Source organism: Ischnura elegans, chromosome 4 (assembly GCF_921293095.1).
Source record: "Ischnura elegans chromosome 4, ioIscEleg1.1, whole genome shotgun sequence".
Lineage (NCBI taxonomy): Eukaryota > Metazoa > Arthropoda > Insecta > Odonata > Coenagrionidae > Ischnura > Ischnura elegans.
The window spans coordinates 44,320,270-44,342,624 of NC_060249.1; the positions used below are offsets into that span (position 1 = coordinate 44,320,270).

The 22,355-nt window shown below is 37.1% G+C and overlaps 1 protein-coding gene across 1 annotated transcript in view; it reads right to left on the reverse strand.

Annotated features, from left to right (window-relative positions):
- Positions 1 to 22,355, reverse strand: part of LOC124158125 — a 59,695-nt gene that overhangs the window by 14,102 nt on the left and 23,238 nt on the right. The window contains exons 10-16 of the mRNA XM_046533308.1: positions 17,394 to 17,763; positions 16,265 to 16,689; positions 14,967 to 15,266; positions 13,600 to 13,938; positions 12,670 to 13,010; positions 8,501 to 9,727; positions 769 to 925 (exon numbers count right to left, since the gene is read on the reverse strand). Coding sequence (XP_046389264.1) covers positions 769 to 925; positions 8,501 to 9,727; positions 12,670 to 13,010; positions 13,600 to 13,938; positions 14,967 to 15,266; positions 16,265 to 16,689; positions 17,394 to 17,763 — 3,159 coding nt within the window. The remainder of the gene's footprint in view (positions 1 to 768; positions 926 to 8,500; positions 9,728 to 12,669; positions 13,011 to 13,599; positions 13,939 to 14,966; positions 15,267 to 16,264; positions 16,690 to 17,393; positions 17,764 to 22,355) is intronic.

Sequence of the window (22,355 nt, forward strand, 5' to 3'; positions counted from 1 at the left end):
GCAGCCAGTAACCATCAGTGCTATACATAACCCATATAAAGATATGCAAATCTGTCACAAATCTGGTATGCTCAAATATGCACTGGTTTTAGTAGGAAACACAGTTGGACTTCTGGGCATCTCACAAATATGAATGATTACCATTTCTGGATAATGGCAATTATGAATAAATGTAAGAACCGTAATGTAACAAACACCAGAGTTTTCCTGAGAAAACCCAGAAAACTAATAGATGCTCTACAGCCTGGAGAATGATAAAATGGGTCTAGCATAATGTCAGAACGTCTAAGGGTAAAATAAGGCAAGAGGTTTTCACACTAATTAGGCCACATATCTAACGCGAACCAAGCATTTGAAATCTAGGGCAGAGAGGTATGAATTGCGTAAATATATTATAAAGTAGCATAATTCAGTGAAAAATGCAAAAGCAGAGGGCAAAACTGAGAAACTCAAAGGCTACATATTGGACTTAAATTTATTGATTATTTGAGGGCAGAAATTATGAAAAGATTTCTACAAAAAATTCAGAAATGAAATTCAATTTTTGGGGACTTGGAAAAATGTGTTGACTGATGAAAACAATGTGAACTCTTTGAGAAAGTATTGGAAATGAGTGTATCAGTTTAAAGTAATATGGGAAATGAAATCTACAAATTAAATGGGATATAGTGTATTTTAAAATACTAACATCCAACATTTCACAAGAAGCCTATCTGAATCTAAGAAAAATTAACCCCAAGAAATTAGATTCAAATACTTCGTAATTACCTGTTTAGCATTATTCACATTGTTAATGGACAGCAATTTTCCATGGGATGAGTCGTCTGGAACAGTAACTAACACATCCTTACCGAGTCTAGAAGTAGCTTGACTTATAATGGACCCTTGCTCTAGGTGAGGAAGTGTTACACGCTGGTAGAGGCCACTGTAAACAGAACATTTGCTACAAAACACCACAATCAAAACAGAAATATTTTTAAACTTGTATGAAAGTATATGGACTAATTTGTGCAGAAAAATGTGCAAAATATCTCCTCTAACTTGAAAATAAATGATTTAGCTAGCTCTAGTATCCATGCTTATAAAATTTAAATTGACTTGGTACATTTGTAGTCAATGACTTAGCAATAATGATGTGAATCCACATGGCAATTTACGTCTACAAAGAATTAACTGGCAATCCACCAAATTATTTGATTTTTGGCTCCTACAAACAATTTAGGGAATAAACACACTATAAATATTATTCTGTCTATCACCTTGAATTACTTTTAAATAAAAATCGATTCATTCCCAAAATAAATAATGCCACTGGCTTTTTTCTTCTCTCAATTAAATGCAATATCTACGGACCTGATGGTGGCAGCAATAAATTTGTGGATTTCAATGATAATGAATTAACTTAGCAAAATTCCACTGACTTTTAATGGTATTGACCCAGATTTTGACAGTGCTACAGGTATTATCTGGAGACGAAGAGACTTCCGCGACTACATCTCTAACATTTAATGTCAAACAGAACTAATGATGTGGAATATCCGATAGATGAATTATAATGCCAGCTATCTCATGCTTTCCCTAATTACCTTGTCAAGTCATTGCATTCAATATTTAAGCTATTGCTAATTTCATTTCCATCTTCCCTTAGCAAAATCAAATTTAGAATAATAATGCTAATTTAAAAATAACAATAACACCGAACAGTTTTCCATGCTAGCTTCAAAATAGTTTTTCCCTCCTAATTTTTCAAAAGTTACACTTAGTAAACTTAGGTTTTTGGCAAAGAATCTGATTCGATTCGATCCAACAACTTTAAGGTCCTTCATTTTTCTTTAATACCTGAAAGTACTCTTCAGCTAACAGTTACAATTTTCAAAATAATTAAAAGTAAATTTTACTGAATGTAAAAGCAATGACAAAATGTAAATGATATTTATGAGGAGTATGATTTTTACTTGAAAAGAGAATGACTACCCTGAAATACCAGGGTCACACATAACTGTCTATATCTTGAAAAATGGAGGACTTACATTTCAACAAATTCAGTATTCAACTTGATATAAAACTTATTATCAATACTTAAAAGGATGAGGGCTGCCCAGAGGGTAGATGGGGCAGACTGCCCCAGGCCACAGAGTTTAGGGAGCTATCTCTCTTTGAGGGAGGGGGGCCTAACACCCAAACTTTACCCCGGCCCACAAGAAGTCTATAGATGGCCCTAAAAAGGATGCATCTTTCCCTCTCCACTGGTCTTTCTCATTTCATCAACAAATCGCTTATTTAAAACTCATGATATCATCTTGAAAATTTCAAGGTACACGGAATAAAAACTTAGTCAACATTTGGCTGTATCTCAAATACAAAAATGTCATCCCTAAGAAAATGCAGAGATAAAAATGTTCAAATTTGGCAAATTCTGACAAGGGCTAAAACTAGAACAACAGAGTGAGCCAGTGAAATTCATTCCTTAAATTCCAGTCAGGTATCAGCCGTGCAAATGTTTTTAGAAAATAAATGATGTTTTGCCTACAACGATGGCATTCCATAGCCAAATTGGCTCACCCCATCTTTCTAGTGTTAACTCTATCCACCCCGAAAATTTCAAGACAATAACCTAACTTATAAACAAGTAACTCTTCACAAAAAAGGCAGGCTGAGAGGGATCAATTCATCCCCTTACATAATGGGAATCTGAAAATAGTCTTCTTAATAACAATTAATAACATGTGAAAACACTTTACACTTAGGCCATAAGCAGAAAAGAAAATTACATTTTGGAGGAAAATTATCATAAAATAGATGAAATACATGATATTCTAAAACTGGCATAGTAAGCAACTGATTTCAGTACAACTCTTTAGGTTGATATTTTAAGATCATAAAATAAGGTGCATCCACAGGAATCGCAGCTCACATCTTGTCAGGTGCTTTGGCTCGAATGTACCTTTTCCACGGTTAGTAATGAATGTCATTATTAAATTAGTAGGGAGTACACAGAAGAGTGATGGGATGCAAAGAACACAGATGAGACTATCAAAAATTAGTATCCTGATTCCACCATGACTGTTAACCCTTCGATTAATGAGTTTTTGGGCATGCTATTTGTGACCAAGACGTGAGTTATTTTTAAATGAAATGGTTAAACAAAGCTAGCATATTAGAGAACAGGAGGTAACATCTTTCAGAGAAACCATACATTGCCAACTGGGACCAATATGCTATGCAATAGAACAGCAAATGATGCAATACTTATAGAAGGGAAGCCTTCAATGCTCATACACAGATGTTGTGGACAGATATTTTTGTACATAAGTACTCCATATGATCTGAGGAGGAGAATATGAGGACAAACAGGCATGTGTGTACTTCTCAAAGTGTGATGGAATTGGCTAGAGTAACAGCAGTCGAATAAACAGTTAATTCTATTGATCCTCACTGAAACAGTATCAAATACCATGAATTACGATAGAGGTTTCACCAGCCAGCCACTGGGTGTACTGTCACCCGACATGGATTACAATAAATGATCGTAGTTTTTCCCGGCGAATCGAATGAATAAAATCTTCTCGGGTTAAGCACCGGGTCAGGCTTTTTGGCCTCAAAAAGCCTGACCCGGTGCTTAACCCGAGAAGATTTTATTCATGGATTACAATGTATCCACATGATTTGCCACTTGTGCTGCTGAAGATAGAATGATCAGAATTTCGTGGGGGAAATTGGCTAAAATTAGGCGCTACAAACAATATTTTAAATTTTGAGATGATATTATCTCAAATTCGTATATTTTCTGCACTATTCCTTGCGAGTGCATGTACTACCGTGCAAATATTAAAAAAATGGATTACTCTGCACTGCATACATTTTTGAAAACCTATCAAAATCTGCAAGAAGTGGCAGCATTAATATAGCTTCAATGGGACGAACTGGGGCCTCCTCTATGCAATCCCTTTATTCACAGCATTGAGAAAGCATGAGTAGATGATGGAATTTGAAACCTTGATAAGCCATTTACAATTGCAAAGACACAAGTGTAAGACACAGGAGTGTTAGAGGCCACTACATGCCATTGTAGTTACAAGGATGGATATTGCAAAGACTGACATGGATATCTGTTATAAGCCAAGGTAGAAATAGCATTCTTGACTACCACATGCAATTGTGTTGTATATGCACCTCTTATTCTTGGAGATAACTAAAATTTATAGCTGGCACTCCATCTATTGAAATAGACAAATACTGTGCAAATAGGGAATTTTTATTTCAAATCAAATCTTTTAACCCTCCGTCGGGCGTAATGGATCTGACAGGCACAGTGCGAGTGATTTTTCATTTCTTCGCACTATTAGGCAGCATAGACCCTTGATGCTCATAGTAGCTGTTTGTTTTGAAATGCTCTATGCAGCCTTCTCTCTTAGTTTGACTTCGGCTGCCCCAACGGGAAGTTGTTTAAATTTGGATCAGAAAAGCTTATTGCACCTGAACTCATCACAATTTAAAAGGCATGTATTTTTGATAGGCAGAATATTTTTTAAAGGGATTTTCACTCGATGCTTCTACGATCTATACCACTCGAAGCTTTAATACATTTAGTGAAACATAATTACCTAAAGAGCACGTTAAATCAAACCTAGCTGGATTGGTTCGGAGCCGTATGAAGGGGTGTATATGCTACACGTAAGACATCGTTTAAATGTTAGACTACACTGATAATAGTGCATTAACGTTTCAAGTTGCAGCTCTGAGCCATGCTTTGACTTAATAATGTCTTTTTGTATATGTGCCTATCAGAATCAAACCTTAACCAAACAAAATAAAAATGATAAACATTAAAAATAAGTAATTACAATTTTGACCACCATTTGATAAAATTACTCATCTTGATTGTAAGTCATATTTTTAATAGGTCATAATCATTAATAACTTCCTGTGTAAGAGAGCAAATTCCTAGTATAGATCACAAAATAAAAACATATAAATCCTAATTTGAGAAATTTCAGAGTTAACCCATTCCAATAGATAGGTGTGTTGAATTTTAGGATTATATTTGATTTGAAAGCATTTGCACAGATCTACTCCACGTAAATATACAAAAAAATAATCTTAGGAACACAATTACTGTGTCAGTTGTATCCTAACTCAAAAAAATTTCACTATGCATTTTCATTTAAATTTGTACAATCTTTTAAATATTCCCACTCATCTGAACACCACTCCTCACTAATATTATGACCCTGCAAGGTTTTAAGATTGATGATGACCATAAAAGCCTAGCTTGCACCACATCCATCCATGACACCATCCACATGGATTATTTCAAAGTTCTCAGCATTCAATTTCCTAATTAATTCTTCCATTTTCCCAAATTGCGTGCTTAGAGAAAGCTGTATGGAGGTTAGCAACAGCTATTAGAGGGAAAAGAATCATAATAACAAACATAATTCTGAGGAAATAAAAAATTCTACTTAACTTTCACTCCTCTCAAGTGTACCAACACCAAAGCACAATAAACCTTTCAGTGAATATATTGACTTTCAAAGTGGACATGCAAGGGAGGATTGACTATTTTAAATCCTAAAGGTATTAAGCAAAGAGCAAAACCAAAATGAAAACAAATAACATGCTAACATCACATTATTTAGCATGATTGTACAAGTTGCACTTGTTGGCAACCTTTTCATTAAGAAAAAATGTATTGTTAGGGAGAAGATTATCTTTACATTGTACATATCCCTTATTTCAAAGAGATCTCATCCCTAAAGACTGCAGGGAGACCAAACTGTAGGCTGTGGCAGTTACAGCAAAAAGAATGTACACAAGAACATTATGAAAGGAAGATTTAGCATCAATAATTTCCAAGATATGCGAACCATAGTATAATTTCACCAAATCACCAACATATGCGAGCCGTTAAAATGTTGCTTATTGGTACTCTCAACTACTATATTTTACCATAAAAGTAAAAGCCTCATAACAAAGCAAAGCTAATCGAAAGTTTATTTCACATGAGTAATTTTTTTTATGCCCCATACTGATTGACACGTTGAGGATACAACAAATTTCAAACACAGGCATATATCTTGGTGCTATAATATGCAAGACTTGATAACAAGGGGCATTCATATTTCAAATCACACCCTATTCATGCATCACTATTGTTCCATTGAGGAAAAAAAGCTAGAATAAATAAAAATAATTGAACCAGTCTACAATTCAAGCAAAGAGTATGAGCTGTGCCAGCAAATAAATGAGTTGAATAGTGTCTTGCTAATCACCTCTCAATGTAAGAGTTGTTCAGTTTCATCACACATGCCCCTGCACCATTTTTCCCACAGCTTAAATTGAGAGATATATTTCTTTACAGCTGCAGTATTTGAACCATTACTTCAGTTTTCCCCAGGTGTAATATATTCAGGGAGCCCTATCAATTCTTCCATTAGAACAGGCTTCTCATTACTACCAACACTCGAGTCTTCTCAGGCTCCATTTTAAATGCAAATGGAGAATGACATATTTGAGGGAGAATAGAGCCCATGGAAGACTTGTTAATATTAGGAGCAGTGAAAACCTTAACCTGACAAAAGAAGACTTCATTGACAACTTCTCTACCCCCTCGACACAGTAACTCAGTAGTTTATTGCCTTACTTACAAAAGAGTCTGCTTTTGTTTTGGATCCGTTGGACCAAATGCCAGCCAATGTGTGAAATACCATTTCATTGCATGAAAGCATACTTGGAAAAAATGGTTTTGGCTTAAAAAATTTGGACACAAAATGCCCAAATTGGACCACAACACACCAGCATACTTTCAAATAAATGACTGCAGATTTCTTAAAACATTTCAGCATCGCATTCAAATTAAGGAGCAATCAAGAAAAATAATTCTTAACTACTCAAAACCAAAAACTCAATGTTATCTTTTCCTACTAGCACTCATTTATGATCTCATGAATCAGATCTAATGAAAAGATCCGTCTGAAGTAAAGCAAATTCAAATATGATTATCACTTTCAGACATAACCTCTACACTGAACTCCGTGTAAAAGGGAAATATACATGAGAATGGAATAGCACAGGGCATTTTGGAGAGAAACCATTGTGCCACATAAATTTAAAATACATTATAAAGGTCATTCAGATGCATAATTTAATGATCTCAGCTTAACATGTAAAAAAAAACTTACTGACCTCAAAATAGGTGAAATAACGTTCATAAATATAAGTGTCAAATATAAATAAATTCAATTCTCCATTAATTTCCTAAACACTAACAATATCTTTGCAACTTTACCAAACTATCAGGCCCAATAAGGAAAGTAACCAAAAAACAAGCAATACCTTATCTCTAATTTTTCAACAGAAAATCGGATATGGTACCTAATACTTTGGCTATCATGGTAACTGAACGAAATTGGAATTCTACCGCCATAGCAGTTTAAAGGGAAATTGGAATATGCCAGCCTTCTACTCATCTCTATCAAAACCATCTCACTTGTGGGTCACTTGAGAGGAATTCATGAAGTTTTAGAATACCATGAAGACCAAATTTCAAATGAAATGGATTCCTAAACGATTTGAAAATTCACTGAAGCCAAAGGATAGATTTTGAATGACAGTTCATAAATAATAATAAAATACTTAAGAATGACTAGCAATTTTTTGCATGTATTAAAATACTAAAATATCAAGTAATATTTAAAAAATTTCTCCAAAAATATCTAAGTACATAATTCATTTACTTAAAAGCTGAGAACTTTTTTTTCAGAATTAAAAAAAACTGAGATAGAGAAATTAATTTAAAATACATATTCAAATTCATAAAGAAGTCTGGTGATGGAAGAAACATAATTTTAGATCAGTGTACAAAAATTAGGTATATTGTAATTTGATGTATAATATTAAATGGATAATTAAAAATAAATTGCTACGAGACAATCGCCTCACGTAATTTTCATTGATGATTGATACCAGCATAAGAAAAATGTGCGTGTAATATAAACAAGCATGATGTGGTGTATGACAGGAAACTATTTGTACAAGAATACATCCATTATTGAAGTTGTCTATAGGGGAAATGTTATCCACACCCATTTGCATTTATTAAGGAAACATCAGGTAATACTGCCAGATAATACATAATGAGATAATATGATCTACAATGGTTAATAAGTTAAAGTTCATATTTGTTTTAATTTTTAATAAATTATTTATGCTTAATCTCAGGATAAGTTAATTTTCATGCAAAAAGTACAATCACAGGCAAATTCACACAAACTGCACCACACGCACAAAATTAGATTTATTAGCAGGATATTAGTGAAGCTTTACTAGCCAAGAATCCCAGTGATTAATAAATAGAAATTATTAATTGAAATGTACATGCACCGAGTTCACATTAAACTGGTAATTATATTTTGCAAGTAATAGCAGGAAAATTAAGCCACAGGATGCGAACATTAAAAAAGCACTGAGTTAGGTATTAGGTTGAGATTAGAGCACCTACCCATGACCAGAGCCATCAGCATGAGAAGTGACCACTACAGTCTGAGGAAGCACCTTGCTTACAATCACTGTCTGTGGCACACACCTAGAAACAGATGATGATGTTACAACTACCGACGATGATTCTGGCAGTGTGGTAACCATGCTTGTAGTGGATCCCAATGAGGATGAAGTGGCCGGAACGACAAATCTTGTCTCCCTACTCCTTCCATCTCCAACCTCCACCGTTGTGGTCAGTGTTGCACCCGTTTCCTCGGACGTTGGGTTGAGAAATGCTAAAGTGACTGGTCGATAAACAGTTGCTGGACCCGTCCTTCCAACCACTACTTTACCCTGTGCTGCAGTACCTTTGTTGCCCAAATACTGAGGAGCAGTACCTGTTGCAGGCTTGAGCTGAAGCACACTACTACCCGTACCAAGTACCGTACGCTGAGAACCATCTCCTACCATACTACCACCCACCCCAGTCACAACCACCATTGGTGCACTGGCACTGTTGTTTGAGTTACCATACGTCAGAGTGTGGGCACCACCACTGACGTAAGCCAGACGACCCACAGCACCACTGACTGTGCCACCCACACCTCCCACAAGAGCTAATTGTCCCGCAGTCCCTTCACCGCCAACATATGCAAGACGGGGAGGACCACCACCCACACTACTAACATATGCCAGCTGACTCACGGCACCACCCACAGTGGCTGCACTGACAACTATCCCAGTCGTTGGTATACTCTGTTCACTACTAACGTACGTTGTGGTCGGCGCAGCTGATGGGTTTTCAATAGTAGTGATATTGACGAATGATTTACGTCCCACAACAGGATCACTTTCCACCACAGTAGTCAGTGACGATGTGACTGCAGGACTGTTTGAGAACAACACCTGTCCAGCAGTGGTATTCCCAGAAATAGTCTGATTGGATGTTGAGCGGTCAGACGCAACACTGGTTGTGGTTCCTGTTGTGGCTATACTGGAGTACACCCATGACTTATTCACCTTAGGGGAGATAGGCATTGTCTTAAAAGCTCCACCTCCACTAGGCTGAAAACCTGAGATACCTGAGGGATTTACAGGTGAACGGTATGAGTATGTGCTTGGAGTACCACCCACACTTGTATTGGAAGGGTCTCGGCGAACTTGATGTTGTTGCTGAACCTGTTGGTGTTGCTGTTGGCCAGAGAAACCAGATGTAACTGATGTTGCCTCGGTGGTGGTAGGATGTGGCCTAAAAATTAAAAAAATCCATCAATGCATGCCATTCTAGGTGTTTTGGAAAACACTGAAGACAAAAAACTGTGAAACTGGCCAGTAACATACTACAGGAATCGGAACTGATCACCCTAAACTTCAAATTAACTGGGCATAAGCATCATGTAGCAAGGAATCTTTGCAAGAAGACTAATATCGTCAGCAGATGTGATTTTTGATATTGCTGGCCTTCCTCCAATACAATACAATCAGCTACGTGATATCTTCCTTCCCTACTTAAAATTACAACAAAAAAGTAAATAACACAAAGGTAGATGATATATTTCACCAATTTATTATTTATTTGCTTTCAGGACTTGATAATTTAATAGCTTGAGAGGAAGGAGCAGGTCTCTAAGAGTCATGACTGAAGAAAGCATAAAAGGATTTCTAAAAGAAGAATTACAGGGCTGACAAAGAATAGGGTTGAAGCAATGCAAGAGGTATATGACGTTTAGGCAGCTGTAAGAAAGAAATAACAGGAATTTTCTAGACCAAGGGCTGATAATCTCTATTACAGTAAAACCTCTATGTAGTGAACCTCTTTACATCGTAAACCTCCATACTTCGTACCAACCCTCTGGTCCCGTCAGATTTACATGTAAATTTATAGGAAAACCTCTATATAGTGAACCTCTTTATCTCGTAAAACCTCCATACATCGTACCAACAACACAGCCCCGAGGCGGCCTAACTACCTCCGCAAATCGTACCGAGACAACTAGAGACCATTAATGCAGCCGCGATTACCTACATGGAATGACATTTTCAGCGATAAATGTTTCATGCTTATTTTTTTCTTATACACCTTAAATAATTTTCACGTTAACCATTAGTTAGGGCATCCAACTATCCTAATAATATTAAGTGACGGTAAATGAAGACAGAACACATCGTTTTCTCTCGAATCACGGTCAAAATCACGCGATAACACTCGCTTTCTTTTACTGATGGCTTTATTTTCTTGTAAGTACCTACATACTATGTTCAGTTAATAAAAGAGGCGACCAGCGCAGCCTATAATCACTAGCTAACGGAAATATTTCAACTAACTTCACTCCCATCCATGGAGACTGAATTACTCGACCGCATTGCTACTTCCGCTTCTAAAATTAAAATATTTCGAGAATTTTCCGCGACTTGAAATAAATCAAATACAGTTTCGCAATTATTTTATTCCCATATTTCCCGGTGTAGCACTTTCTTACTACCGCCTTGGTAATTTTTTCGATGCTTTCGTGAACGATCGTAGTTTAAAATTTATTGCGCTTAGCGACAGTCATATGTCTTGCCTGCGTATTCATGCGTATTTATGCTGCGAAATCTGACTATTCCATCGGGAGTCCGGGACGTCAATTTCTAGCAATACTGAACGAACATCAATCCATGCGCGGCAGTTTTAGGTGAAGGAGGCAGCTAATTAGCTGATACGCGGTAGGGCAATGAAATTTTTTACCGTCGCCGCCGCATTCTGAAGTGGTTCGCCCAGCATTCTCACCGGGAAATCACGTCCTTTCGCAGACCTAGCGTTTCTGTGTGCCCTCGACAGAGTTTTTCTTCGGAACGCTACGTGCATTGTATTTTGGAGAGAGGGAATTCAACAAAATTTTCAAAATTACGCTCAATTTTTTGTCTATTTTTTTGCGGTAGTCACGTGTTTATTTATTTTTTTTATAATCTTTAACAAGTCACACGTTATAAGATTGATAAATCAATTCTAAAAGATATAATAAGGAGTATTTTCAATTATTTGCCATAAATATGAAAAAATATGAAAATTACTTACTTAATCATAGGCTGATGATGGATTCGAGAAATAAAAGAAGGCGACTGCTTGACTTTACCACATAATAAGCTATTTTCCTAGCCATCAACGAGGACAGGCAGAAGGCAGTGACCTTTGGAATACCATCATTCACTCTCACATCTATTTTAAACAACCGAAGAAAAACAGAAGAAACTGGCTAGGCTGCACAAATAAAAAAAAACTCAGGCAGTTAAATACGAGGATGAAGAAATTATGTTTAGAAATATAAAACTATTGTTCTTTCCTCCGAACACTATTAGTAAATTACAACCCTTAGACCAGGGAATTATTTCTTAGGTCAAAAGGCATTATCGAAAACAGCCAGTGATTTATTTACAGTGAAAATGGCATTAAAAAGTGCTCATGGAATTGAAAACATTATTTCGAAAGAGTTTGAAAAAAATTTTAAGCAAACCCATTAACTAATTTATTTTCTAAAAAGGCCTCTTGAACAATTTACTTTTACCTTTGTGTAACCATTAAATTGTAAATATATGTTCACTTATGCATACCTATATATTTAAATATATTAATATAATGGCTTAAAAGACAGTAGCACCTTTCATTTCCCAAGGATATGAAAAAATGGTGCCTACCACGAAAACCTCTCTATAGTGAACCTCCATATATCAAATTGCCCAAATTTTGGTCCCCTCCATTACGATGTAAAGAGGTTTTACTGTACTAAGCTAATCTTGAAAAATAACAAAATGTACACCAACACCCAGTTTATATTCATAAACCCAACAGAGAAGGTGATAAATGGATGTATTCAATAAGATAATGGTGCAAGAAAACTTTCCATCAGCAACTAACACAATTTTTTTGAATTGAGATTAGATGGAGTGTTTGGATTTGCTTAAATTATTTAATATATATTTAATAAGAAAACAAAGATTACACAACCACGAGTCATGAGCTCATGCCAGAAAATGATGGTAATCTATCCTAAGAGGGATGCACAAAGAACCCTGCATTTTTACCAATGAAGTCCTCTTGCTTTGAGACTAACACACACTGATGCTTGAATTCAAATGATTAGGCGATTGGGAAAAGAAATTGTATAGAAATTGCCTGAGCTGATATCAGAAACAAATGTGGAAGCACATTACCCAGCTTTGATGGGCCTCGGCCTGCATGTTATATCTGTGCCTCCTTGCTCCATTGGCTGGGTGGCTGACTGGGATGTTGGCAGTGTTACAGCTGCAGGCCCTTCTCCTGGCCTTGGTCTCATGGATTGAGCAGGGGCCACTGCCGTGGATGAGGACATCGAGGAAACGGGACTGAAACGCTGCTGTGGAAATGCTTTGTTCTCGATGAGAAGAAGAATGGGCTCCCCGTCACTCTGAGACTCAGAATCAGATTCCCGCACTCGCTCCTTACACTTGAGATCAATCTCCATGCTGGGTGCCGGGTTTGCATTGGTCTTGGAGCCAGTGTCTTCACAGATTACCTAAATTACATAAAAAAGTCAAAAGTTTCAATGCAAGATCTCATTAATGTGATGGATGGCAGGAAATCCAAGTGCCAACTAAAATTAGAGGGAAATATACCTCTGAAAATGGTTTTTAGATTGTCTTACACAATCATTGATAGGGAGAAGAAAAGACATTAACGCACCAAGGGTCACGCTAGGAGTTCATATACCCTCTTAGCCTAGCCCTTGATGGGCTCATGCCTATTATCTTCTTTGTTAATAATTGCCCAACACAAGAAAAAAAACTGACTAAGGAGATATTTTTTCTTAAATAAAAAATGAGTTTAAGATACAGGAACCCCCAATCATTATCTTCTCAAAATTTTGGGTGACAAAGGGTTGGATCTTAATGGGACATATGACGTAATTATTTTTCAAAATTAATTTTTTTTCAACTAGGAGTACCAATGAAGGAGGGTCATCTCAGCACCAAGTTTTCTTAGATTCGTGCATACATAATAATCAATTATTGCAAGATCTTGTAAGTAATTCAGTCACAAAATTAAGTCCCATGTACAAGGAATAGAAAAATTGGCTTCAACAAATGATAAGAGTTACAATTTACCATTTTATCTTCATCAGAGAATTCATCAGGCTCAGCTTCTGCTGCATTACTGGTCTCCTCTGAAGCTTGACTGGCATTACTTGCTTCCTTTGGTGTAGGAAGGACCACACTGGTCAAAGACTTGTCTTCCAAAACACTATCCCTACTGGTTCCACCATAAGATATCTCTCCTATGTTCACAGTAGGAGGAACAGTAGGCACAATTCCTGGGGTCTGAGGTTCATCAACAGATCCCAACTTTCCTCTGGCTGCTGATGTGGAATTAGACGATGAAGATTTTCTCCTGTCTTTATTACACCACCTCCACTCAGGATGTGCTTTGAAATGAGCCTCTTTCACCTAAAAGTAAAGTTTACGTGTAATCTCAATTTGGATTTTTTTCACTTACATTAAAGTACAGAAGTTAAGGTAAAACCTGTGTTCTTCACATAAATTTGAATCAGATACTACCCTACAGCAGAATTGTAATGCAGGAGAATGGCAATTACTTACTCTAATAGAGTGGGATGCCCAATTTTCGATGACTAAAATACAAGCATAACAAACACCATAGTAGTTTTGACCTTGGTTTACATACTGTGCTATCTATGCATCTGCAGCAGCTATTCTATCGACATACTACTAGTTATAATAGTTATTAAATTTCAATAAGGATCATCAGTAAAAAAAATTACTCTATTTCTTTCTCTCCATAATTTTTTCTAAGTAAGTAGTCCAATTATAACAAACCTGAAGACCTGTTTGGCTGAATACCAGCCATTTACTGGCATACAAAACATCCTGTATTTCACAAATGGTAATTTAATGGAGTATAATTTGTAATGAAGTTTTATTACAAAAGAGACCTCTATTCCTCTCATGCCTCTTCTCATTAGTAGTTATTTGTGACATAACGAAACTTTCCACATTATATTGTTAAATTGCATTTGTATTTGAATGAAGGTGTGCACAAAATTCTCTGAAACACCAATACATTCTTGATGACATTGATGGGTATAGACAGTGACACGCACAAAAATATAGAACACCTTCTACACAACCTCAATGAGCCAGTCTAATCTTGGCAAGGCTCCCTCAAATTGTCAAATTATCCTTTCCTTCATCCCCGAGTTATTTTCCTGATGGGACAACAAATTTCAAGGTATTCATCATGTTCACTCTCTAAACGATGATTCAGTTTAGTAAAGGACCCAGACCCTTCTTCTCTTTTCAACCCAATTTCACAAAAAAGAGTTTCCACTCTCTCAAGTTCATTCAAGGTAAACAAATTCAGCATTCCTTGTTCCTCAGCCCATAAACATGCTTTTTAGGTTTCAAGCATGAGATTTTGTTCCCCTTGAAATTGGAATTTTGAAAACCATACTAACCTCCGAGGCCAATTCGTGGTACCTCAGCTTCTCTTCTGGTCCAAGTGCATACCACCACTCTCCCAAGATCTTCGAAACAGTTCTGTTGTCTTGATTTGGGTGCCTTTGATGCACAAGAGCACGGTGGCGCTTGCTAAAGATCATAAATGCATTCATAGGACGCCTGATGCGTTCTCTGGCAGTCACATTTGCTGCCCCCGAACTAGAGCCACTTGTAGATCCTCCCAATAGAGAGCCACTAACCACTCCAACGTCACCTGCTACAACATCCACTGGTCCTGAGGTCGATGAACATACACCCTAAAAGAAAAGGCATACTTATGAGAGTAATTCACTAAATAAAATTTTTATTCACACAAGAAACTGCTTCCAAAGCTTAAGCTCAACGTGGATAAAATATTTCACAGTAAAAGATATAACCATTAATTAATTCAATAAATGTAAATGAGAAAACACAGTCAACGTAAAGCAGTAAAAAAAACCTCAGTGGTTAGCAATGTTTCATTGCATTGTGTTTTTTTTCAGATCATAAACCTGGCACTGAATGTCTATTTTATAGTAATATAGACTTATGTTGACATTTCTAACTGTCAAATTGAAAATCATATTGTTACAGTTGCTAACCCAACTTTACACATCCACTTGTTTTGCAAATACTTTCTGTGGAACATCAATTGTAATATTTTTTTTTTTCAATTCATGTACTTGCACTCAATTTTCTAATTTTTCACATCACTGAGTGAATAATTTACGAGAAAAAAGTTTTGGCTAAGCAAAAAAAAATTCACTAACTAATTATTAGCTTTGTGATATTCCACTGTAAGTTTTCTTGGATATTATACTATTACTTAAACCACTGCTTTTTTACATAACACGACCCAGGTTTCGATTGAAGCTGATGATAATTCATCGAGACCTGGGTTGTGTTATTAAAAAAGCAGTGGTATAAATAATAGTGTAATATCCAAGAAAACTTATTTGGCCAAATTGACGTTATGCCTTTCCAATGAAATGTAATTTTTTAGCTAAATGCTTGCTTTTCATGCAGTTTCTTCAGAGACTAACTGAATTGTATACATATTAAATGACCTTACTAAATGCTTAAAGATACTCATTTATTGCTCACCTGTCAACTTATGCAAGACTATTTGCACTGCTTTGAAGAATAATTAACAAACCTAAAAGTCTTGCTAAGTACCTGTATAATTGGCTAAATAATAGCTGGGCTTCAGAACTAAATAAAAATACAAAACCAATGCATTACTTGTATTAGTTAATGCTCAAATTCTATATCTCACCTTGGCTCCACCTTCCCTTGAGCTCTGCAGAGAACTCAGAGACTGACTTCTTCTCTTATTAGCAACAAGACTTGGAGCAGGTCTAGAGATACTTGAGATTGGTCCACACATAAGTAAAGCATCTTCTTTCGCCGTTGATGCCTCAGATCGGGGAGGTTCAAAAACATCATCTTCTTCCTCATCTTCATCATCACTTCCTCGCACCCCTACTACTTCCGGCACTGGAACTTCTTCTTCGTCTTCCAAGGTGGTTTGAGCCTCTGACGCAGACTCTTCAGCCTTAACTTCATCGGTACTGATATTAATATTGGTCGTCTGGGACCTCAAAGGATTGGTCTGAGGTGCAGGGCTTGAGGAATGTGGTGTTAGTAGCGGAACCAGAGACTGCCATGAGTAGATATTCACCTGAGGTGCTGACTCCACAGCTGTAAGTAGGAATTATGATTAAAGAACTGACATAAAGGAATTAATAAGTGGATTTAATCATAAAAATAAGAAATGAAAAAATAAATTAATGTAAGACATTCAGAGTGGATTCTTCTTGCAGCTCACTTTACCTTTAATCATTTCTTTACTTTCTTCAAGAAGTCAAAATTGACTAAAATAAAAAATTTCATCATTTACATATTCATCCCTGATGTCAGTTTTGTATAACTCTTACATGGATACAAGACCAGAGTAAATCTGATATTCTAGAAATAGGTACATGCAAAATAAATCAACTAATTCTATTGAGATGAAGAATCAACCATTTAAGGTGAAATTTGTCGGAATTACCAAAATGCTAAATGTAACCATTAAACCCAAATACACCAAAATGAATGTCACATTATTAGTGGAAGATACAGAAGTAAACTCCACTTGGTATTTCAAATCTAATTTTAATAATTGTAATGCATGACAGGATGCTTTGACAACATTTGAAAATTATGCAAATGAACAATATAAACATGAATTCTTTAAACTAGCAAATACTTAGGAAAAGTCAAATGACAGTGCTCGATAAGGAAAAATCTCCATTGAATAATAATTATAATAAAAATTATGCTGGTTCTCATTTAAAACTTTAAACAAACATCAAAACTACAATAATAAATTTAGGAATAAATGAAAAATGAACAATACTCACAAGTGACAACTTCCTCTCCTTCATCTTTGATTTTTGATTCAACTTCTGGCTCTCCCTGGGCCTCTACCTCCTCCTCTCTCTGTATTGAAGGAAGTACAGGCAGCAGCTGAGTGGGATGAACTATCACAGGGCCAAACGTTGCCCCCCCACGTGAGATGGTTGGAGGCGGAGACGAAGCATTGATGGGCGGGGGCGGAGATGTGGCAGTAGATGCATATGTTGTGTGCCTTTGAACAACTGATGGTGCTACTATGGTCGTGGGAGGAAGATTGTGTGACTGCTGAGGTAATGGTTGAATCTGCCTCTGCTGTGGTATTATATAGAGAGCAGGCATCTGAGAACCACCTTCTCTTTCACCAGTATGCCTCACCTGTCAATAAAGATTTGAAATTCAGGGGATTTGAATCGGTGCATCCCTTCAATGTAAGCCAACCACGGAAGTTTAAGATGTTATAAGATGACCAAATTTAGGATCTTAAATATAATCATAAATATATTACATAATGCATTTGAAATTTCTAGATGCACAAAACTATGCAAAATATAAAACCAATTCCTACAATAAATACTACCTGGTCACCTAAATCTGTTTTAAACTGATGAAACCGAACTTAACAGATTTTTGTTTGGTTCAAAGTATTTGCAGTATCCACTGGGTATCAATTAAAAATTCCGTAAGATTTCCAGCTATTCCATACGGATTGCTTTGTTTTTTAGGTCACTATTCAGTCTAAAACATAGCATTTTTGGCTGATTATTACCCATAGGGTGGAACTTGTTGCCCAAAGGAAAATTTATCAAATCATTTTAACAATGAAAATGACATCTTGAGATGAAAGAAACTTATTACACATGCAAGTTACCCCAATGATATTAGGTTCAACAAACTAACATAATCTATAAAACTTCAGCACATATATTAACACACAAAGGAAAAACAGCACAGAAAATACAACACCATACTATTGCCTACCAAAAGAGGACACTCCTTGCTACCTCCTCAAAACGACGTCCAAAAAAATGATCTTAACATGACCTTGAATTCAACACCATGAAATATCCCAGATAAAGACTGCAGTGACCTTGAAATGAAGTCCCATTACAAAACAGTTCCACTAACTAGATTCCAAATACATATGAGGTCTCAGTATGGGAATAAGTGAAGAGTATCGAGAGAAAATTCTTTTAATGGAAATTTATCTGAAGAGGAGCTTACTTTAAAGGAATTGGATTCCTGGGGAAAACAAGAAAACATTTAATACAAATTATGTACACCCATGCCTCACAGGGATGCGTTCCTTGGGGTTTTTGTGCTATATGAATTTGCGTTATACAAGAGCATTTTAACATTGGGAAGAAAGGGATGCGTTCCCGGTAGCATAAGTGCTGGGTAGAGAATTTCTTAATTAACATATATATTAGAGATGTGCGAATAGTATCCGCGAATACTCGAATACCTCGAATACTAGAAAGTATTCGATATTCGAGATCTCGAATATTTATGCCAAAGGTGCCGTCTCGAATACCTCGAATACTTTTAATTTCGCGTCATACACTGTCGCTCGCACGTCGTTGGTAGTTGACTCGAAAAAATGAGGAGAACTCTAGTCGTTTAGTGCATGCAGCGCCGTTTTAGGCAAGCTGACGAACTACATCAAATTCGCGGGTTAGAGCGGTGAATAGAGTTCAACGTGGGGAACCGAAATTGATCGGGTGAAAAAAATCCGAAAATCCCAGGTGTCCCCCATCAGGAGAAGCTCAGTGCCGTGGGATAGTGACATTGGCGCATTTCCCACGATCCGCTATCCACCTCAATTCAGTGTTCGCCCCACCCCCTCCGACGATTTCCTCTTCTCCGAAATCAAACAAAAGGTCCCGGCTTGCCCAGGGATCGTATTACGAAGACCTCAGCTTCGAAAAAAATATCAAGTTACCGGAAAATAAGAATCGCGTTTCACCCTTCTTCCCCAGGAGATGAAACTACCATATGGAGGAACTCATCAGTGCCGTGGGATAGTGACATTGGCGCATTTCCCACGATCTGCTATCCCCCTCCATTCAGCGTTCGCCCCACCCCCTCCGACGATTTCCTCTTCTCCGAAATCAAACAAAAGGTCCCAGCTCAGGCAGGGATGCAGGGATCGTATTACGAAGACCTTAGCTTCGAAAAAATATCAAGTTACACGAGAACAATAAAAACGTGTCTCACGCCCCCCCTCTACTCACCCACTGGCCTTTTTCTGCTTACCTGCTTCGAAGTTCCCCATTTCTGGAGGTCAACCGCTGCATGAGTCATCTACTAGCCCAAAAGTTGTCTAACAATGACTTTCGGCTATTGATATTACGCTTTTATTGGATTGAAATATTAGTAATAAGCGCGTAATTTAAAAAAGAATAAGACCAAACACGACATATTTCTGACTTTATTTAAGCATTTTACGCAGAAAAATAAATGCCGGAAAGACGAAGAAATACGACGGAGGCTTAGCATTTTGGCGTAATGCTCAAATACGGTGCTCTCCTATTATTTTTTATAGCCTCAATTGAAATATTAATACTCCTGGAGTACGTATTTAACGATTCTAGATTTTTATAAGACGATATCTATTTTTCGCGATTAAATTAAAAGTGAAAATTTTCAAGCGCGCGAAAACGCGACGGGTAAGTATGAATGCCGGAATGAAAAACTCCGCGTGACGTCGTTCTGCTTCCCGCTGCCGCGAGTGAGGTGACCTTGGGGCGAGGCTCTGAGCGCTAACACGACGCAGGATGCTATCAGGTAGCCGAGTACCATGCTAGCTGGTAGCGCTTGGCTAAAATAAGGATTATTAATACCTTATCAAGCGAAGAAAACTTTCCGACCACAGCCAGTTTTAATAAGTGATTATTAAGACATGTTTCCCTTATCTTTGTGCCTCATGCATGCATTGGTAACCTTAGACGATATAAACTCCTATCCCCTCGTGTAGAAAATAGGTCCCTGTGATGTCAACTGGAGTGGCATTACATGGGTGCCAATCTGGCCTTTTTCAAATGAGGATAAAATTGACCATTGCCATTGGTCTAAACCGGTATTTCTAGAACCAAATAATTTGTATATTATGAATACACCAATGGTGGGTAACAAATCACAATCAATGCCTTTCATTTTCTTTAATGAAGGAAACTACCCTATTGTATATATAAAATTAAAATATTCCATTAATCAGCTAAATTCCTGTTTGAATCCTTTAAAGGCAGTCACAATTACTCGCCAAAATCTTGGGTTTCCTGCTGCATAAGCGACCTAGTCAAACATTTTCACATTCATCGTTTAGTATTCGAGGTATTCGAAATTCGAGGTATTCGAATATTCGAGCAATGATTTGATATTCGAATTCGATATTCGAATTCGAGAAATCTACTATTCGACCCATCCCTAATATATATAGTAAAATTCGGTTATAACGCGGGTCTAGGGGGACATAGTTTACATCCGCGTTATCGGACAACCGCGTTATTACGGGAAACTGCGTGGGAAGCAATAAAAAAACCCTAAAAGATAATTTTTATAGCCAATTTATTTGCGTAATACATTATTAAAATATTTATTTTATGATTTAGACGCTTTACTTTAACGGGAGTTACTAAAGTACTTGGATATTTTCTTTTGCCACAATAGTTGATGGCGTTTCTTTGTCATGTAATTTTTTATGCTTTGCAAGTGCAACAGATGAATACTATCGCAATCACTTTGTCCCTCCAACCAATTCATCAATTCACTTATATTATGTAGTAAATGGCCAATTTTTGGCATCTCGACCTCACTTTCGTCTTCTTCATTCTCGCTCTCATCTTCCGATGATGCAGCTGTTTTTGCACGGCTCAGGACTGCAGCCACAATTTCTTCGTCACTCTTATAAGCAGATACAGGAGTTTCCTCGTCTTCGCTGACCCCGGCCTCGAGATCACTCACAAATATTTTATTACAAAGAACATCTGAAGCTTCATGTGCGTCCTCTTCCGTGAAACCCAAAAACTCGTCTTCGTCTTCCATGCTATCGCCCGCTGTATACTCGCACTTTGACCAGCAATTTAGGATTGTAGCTGAAGTTATTTTCTTCCATGCCAAACCAATATTATAAGCCATGTTCTTCAGGGTGACTGTTTTCAGATATTCTTGTAACTGCAGTTCTGAATTTATGACACTAGTGAGCAATTCCCGCCGATAGTGGGCTTTAAATGCTCTGATTATCCCTTGGTCCATGGGCTGAATAAGAGCTGTCGTATTTTTTGGTAAAAACGAAGCCACTATTTTGCCATCCCTCGATATCAAGAGCTCAGAAGACGGATAGGCCGGACAATTATCTAACAGAAGTAGTGCCTTCTCTTCTAACTTTTTTGATCTTAAGTGGCTCTTAACCGATGGAACAAAATCTTCATTGAACCAAGATAAAAAAATGTCTCGAGCCATCCAGGCATTCTGACTGTTTTTGTAATTTATGGGTAGTGCTGTCATATTAACGTGCTTGAAGCACCGAGGACTTCAATTTTTACCAATACACAGAGGTTTTAACTTGTGACTTCCTGATTTGTTAGCGCACAGTAATAAAGTCACTCTTTCTTTGCTCATTTTTATTCCGGATTTATTTGCCGACTTCTTAATATCAAGTGATTTTGTTGGAAGCAATCTGTAGTAGAGAGTGGTTTCATCGCAGTTATACAATTGCTCTTCAGTGTACTCACGTTCATCAATCATCTTGCGTAAAGTCCCACAGAATTCTCTAGCTGCTTCATTGTCACTGGAACGAGATTCTCCTTGCATGTTAACTTGCGCTACCCCGTGGTGAATTTTCCACCTCGATAGCCAGCCAGCAGAAGCAACAAAATCATGAGCACCACCTATTTGTTTATTTAATTTAATTGCCTGTGCTTGTAAAAGAGGACCGGATAATGGAACACTTTCACTGCGCTTCTGAACAA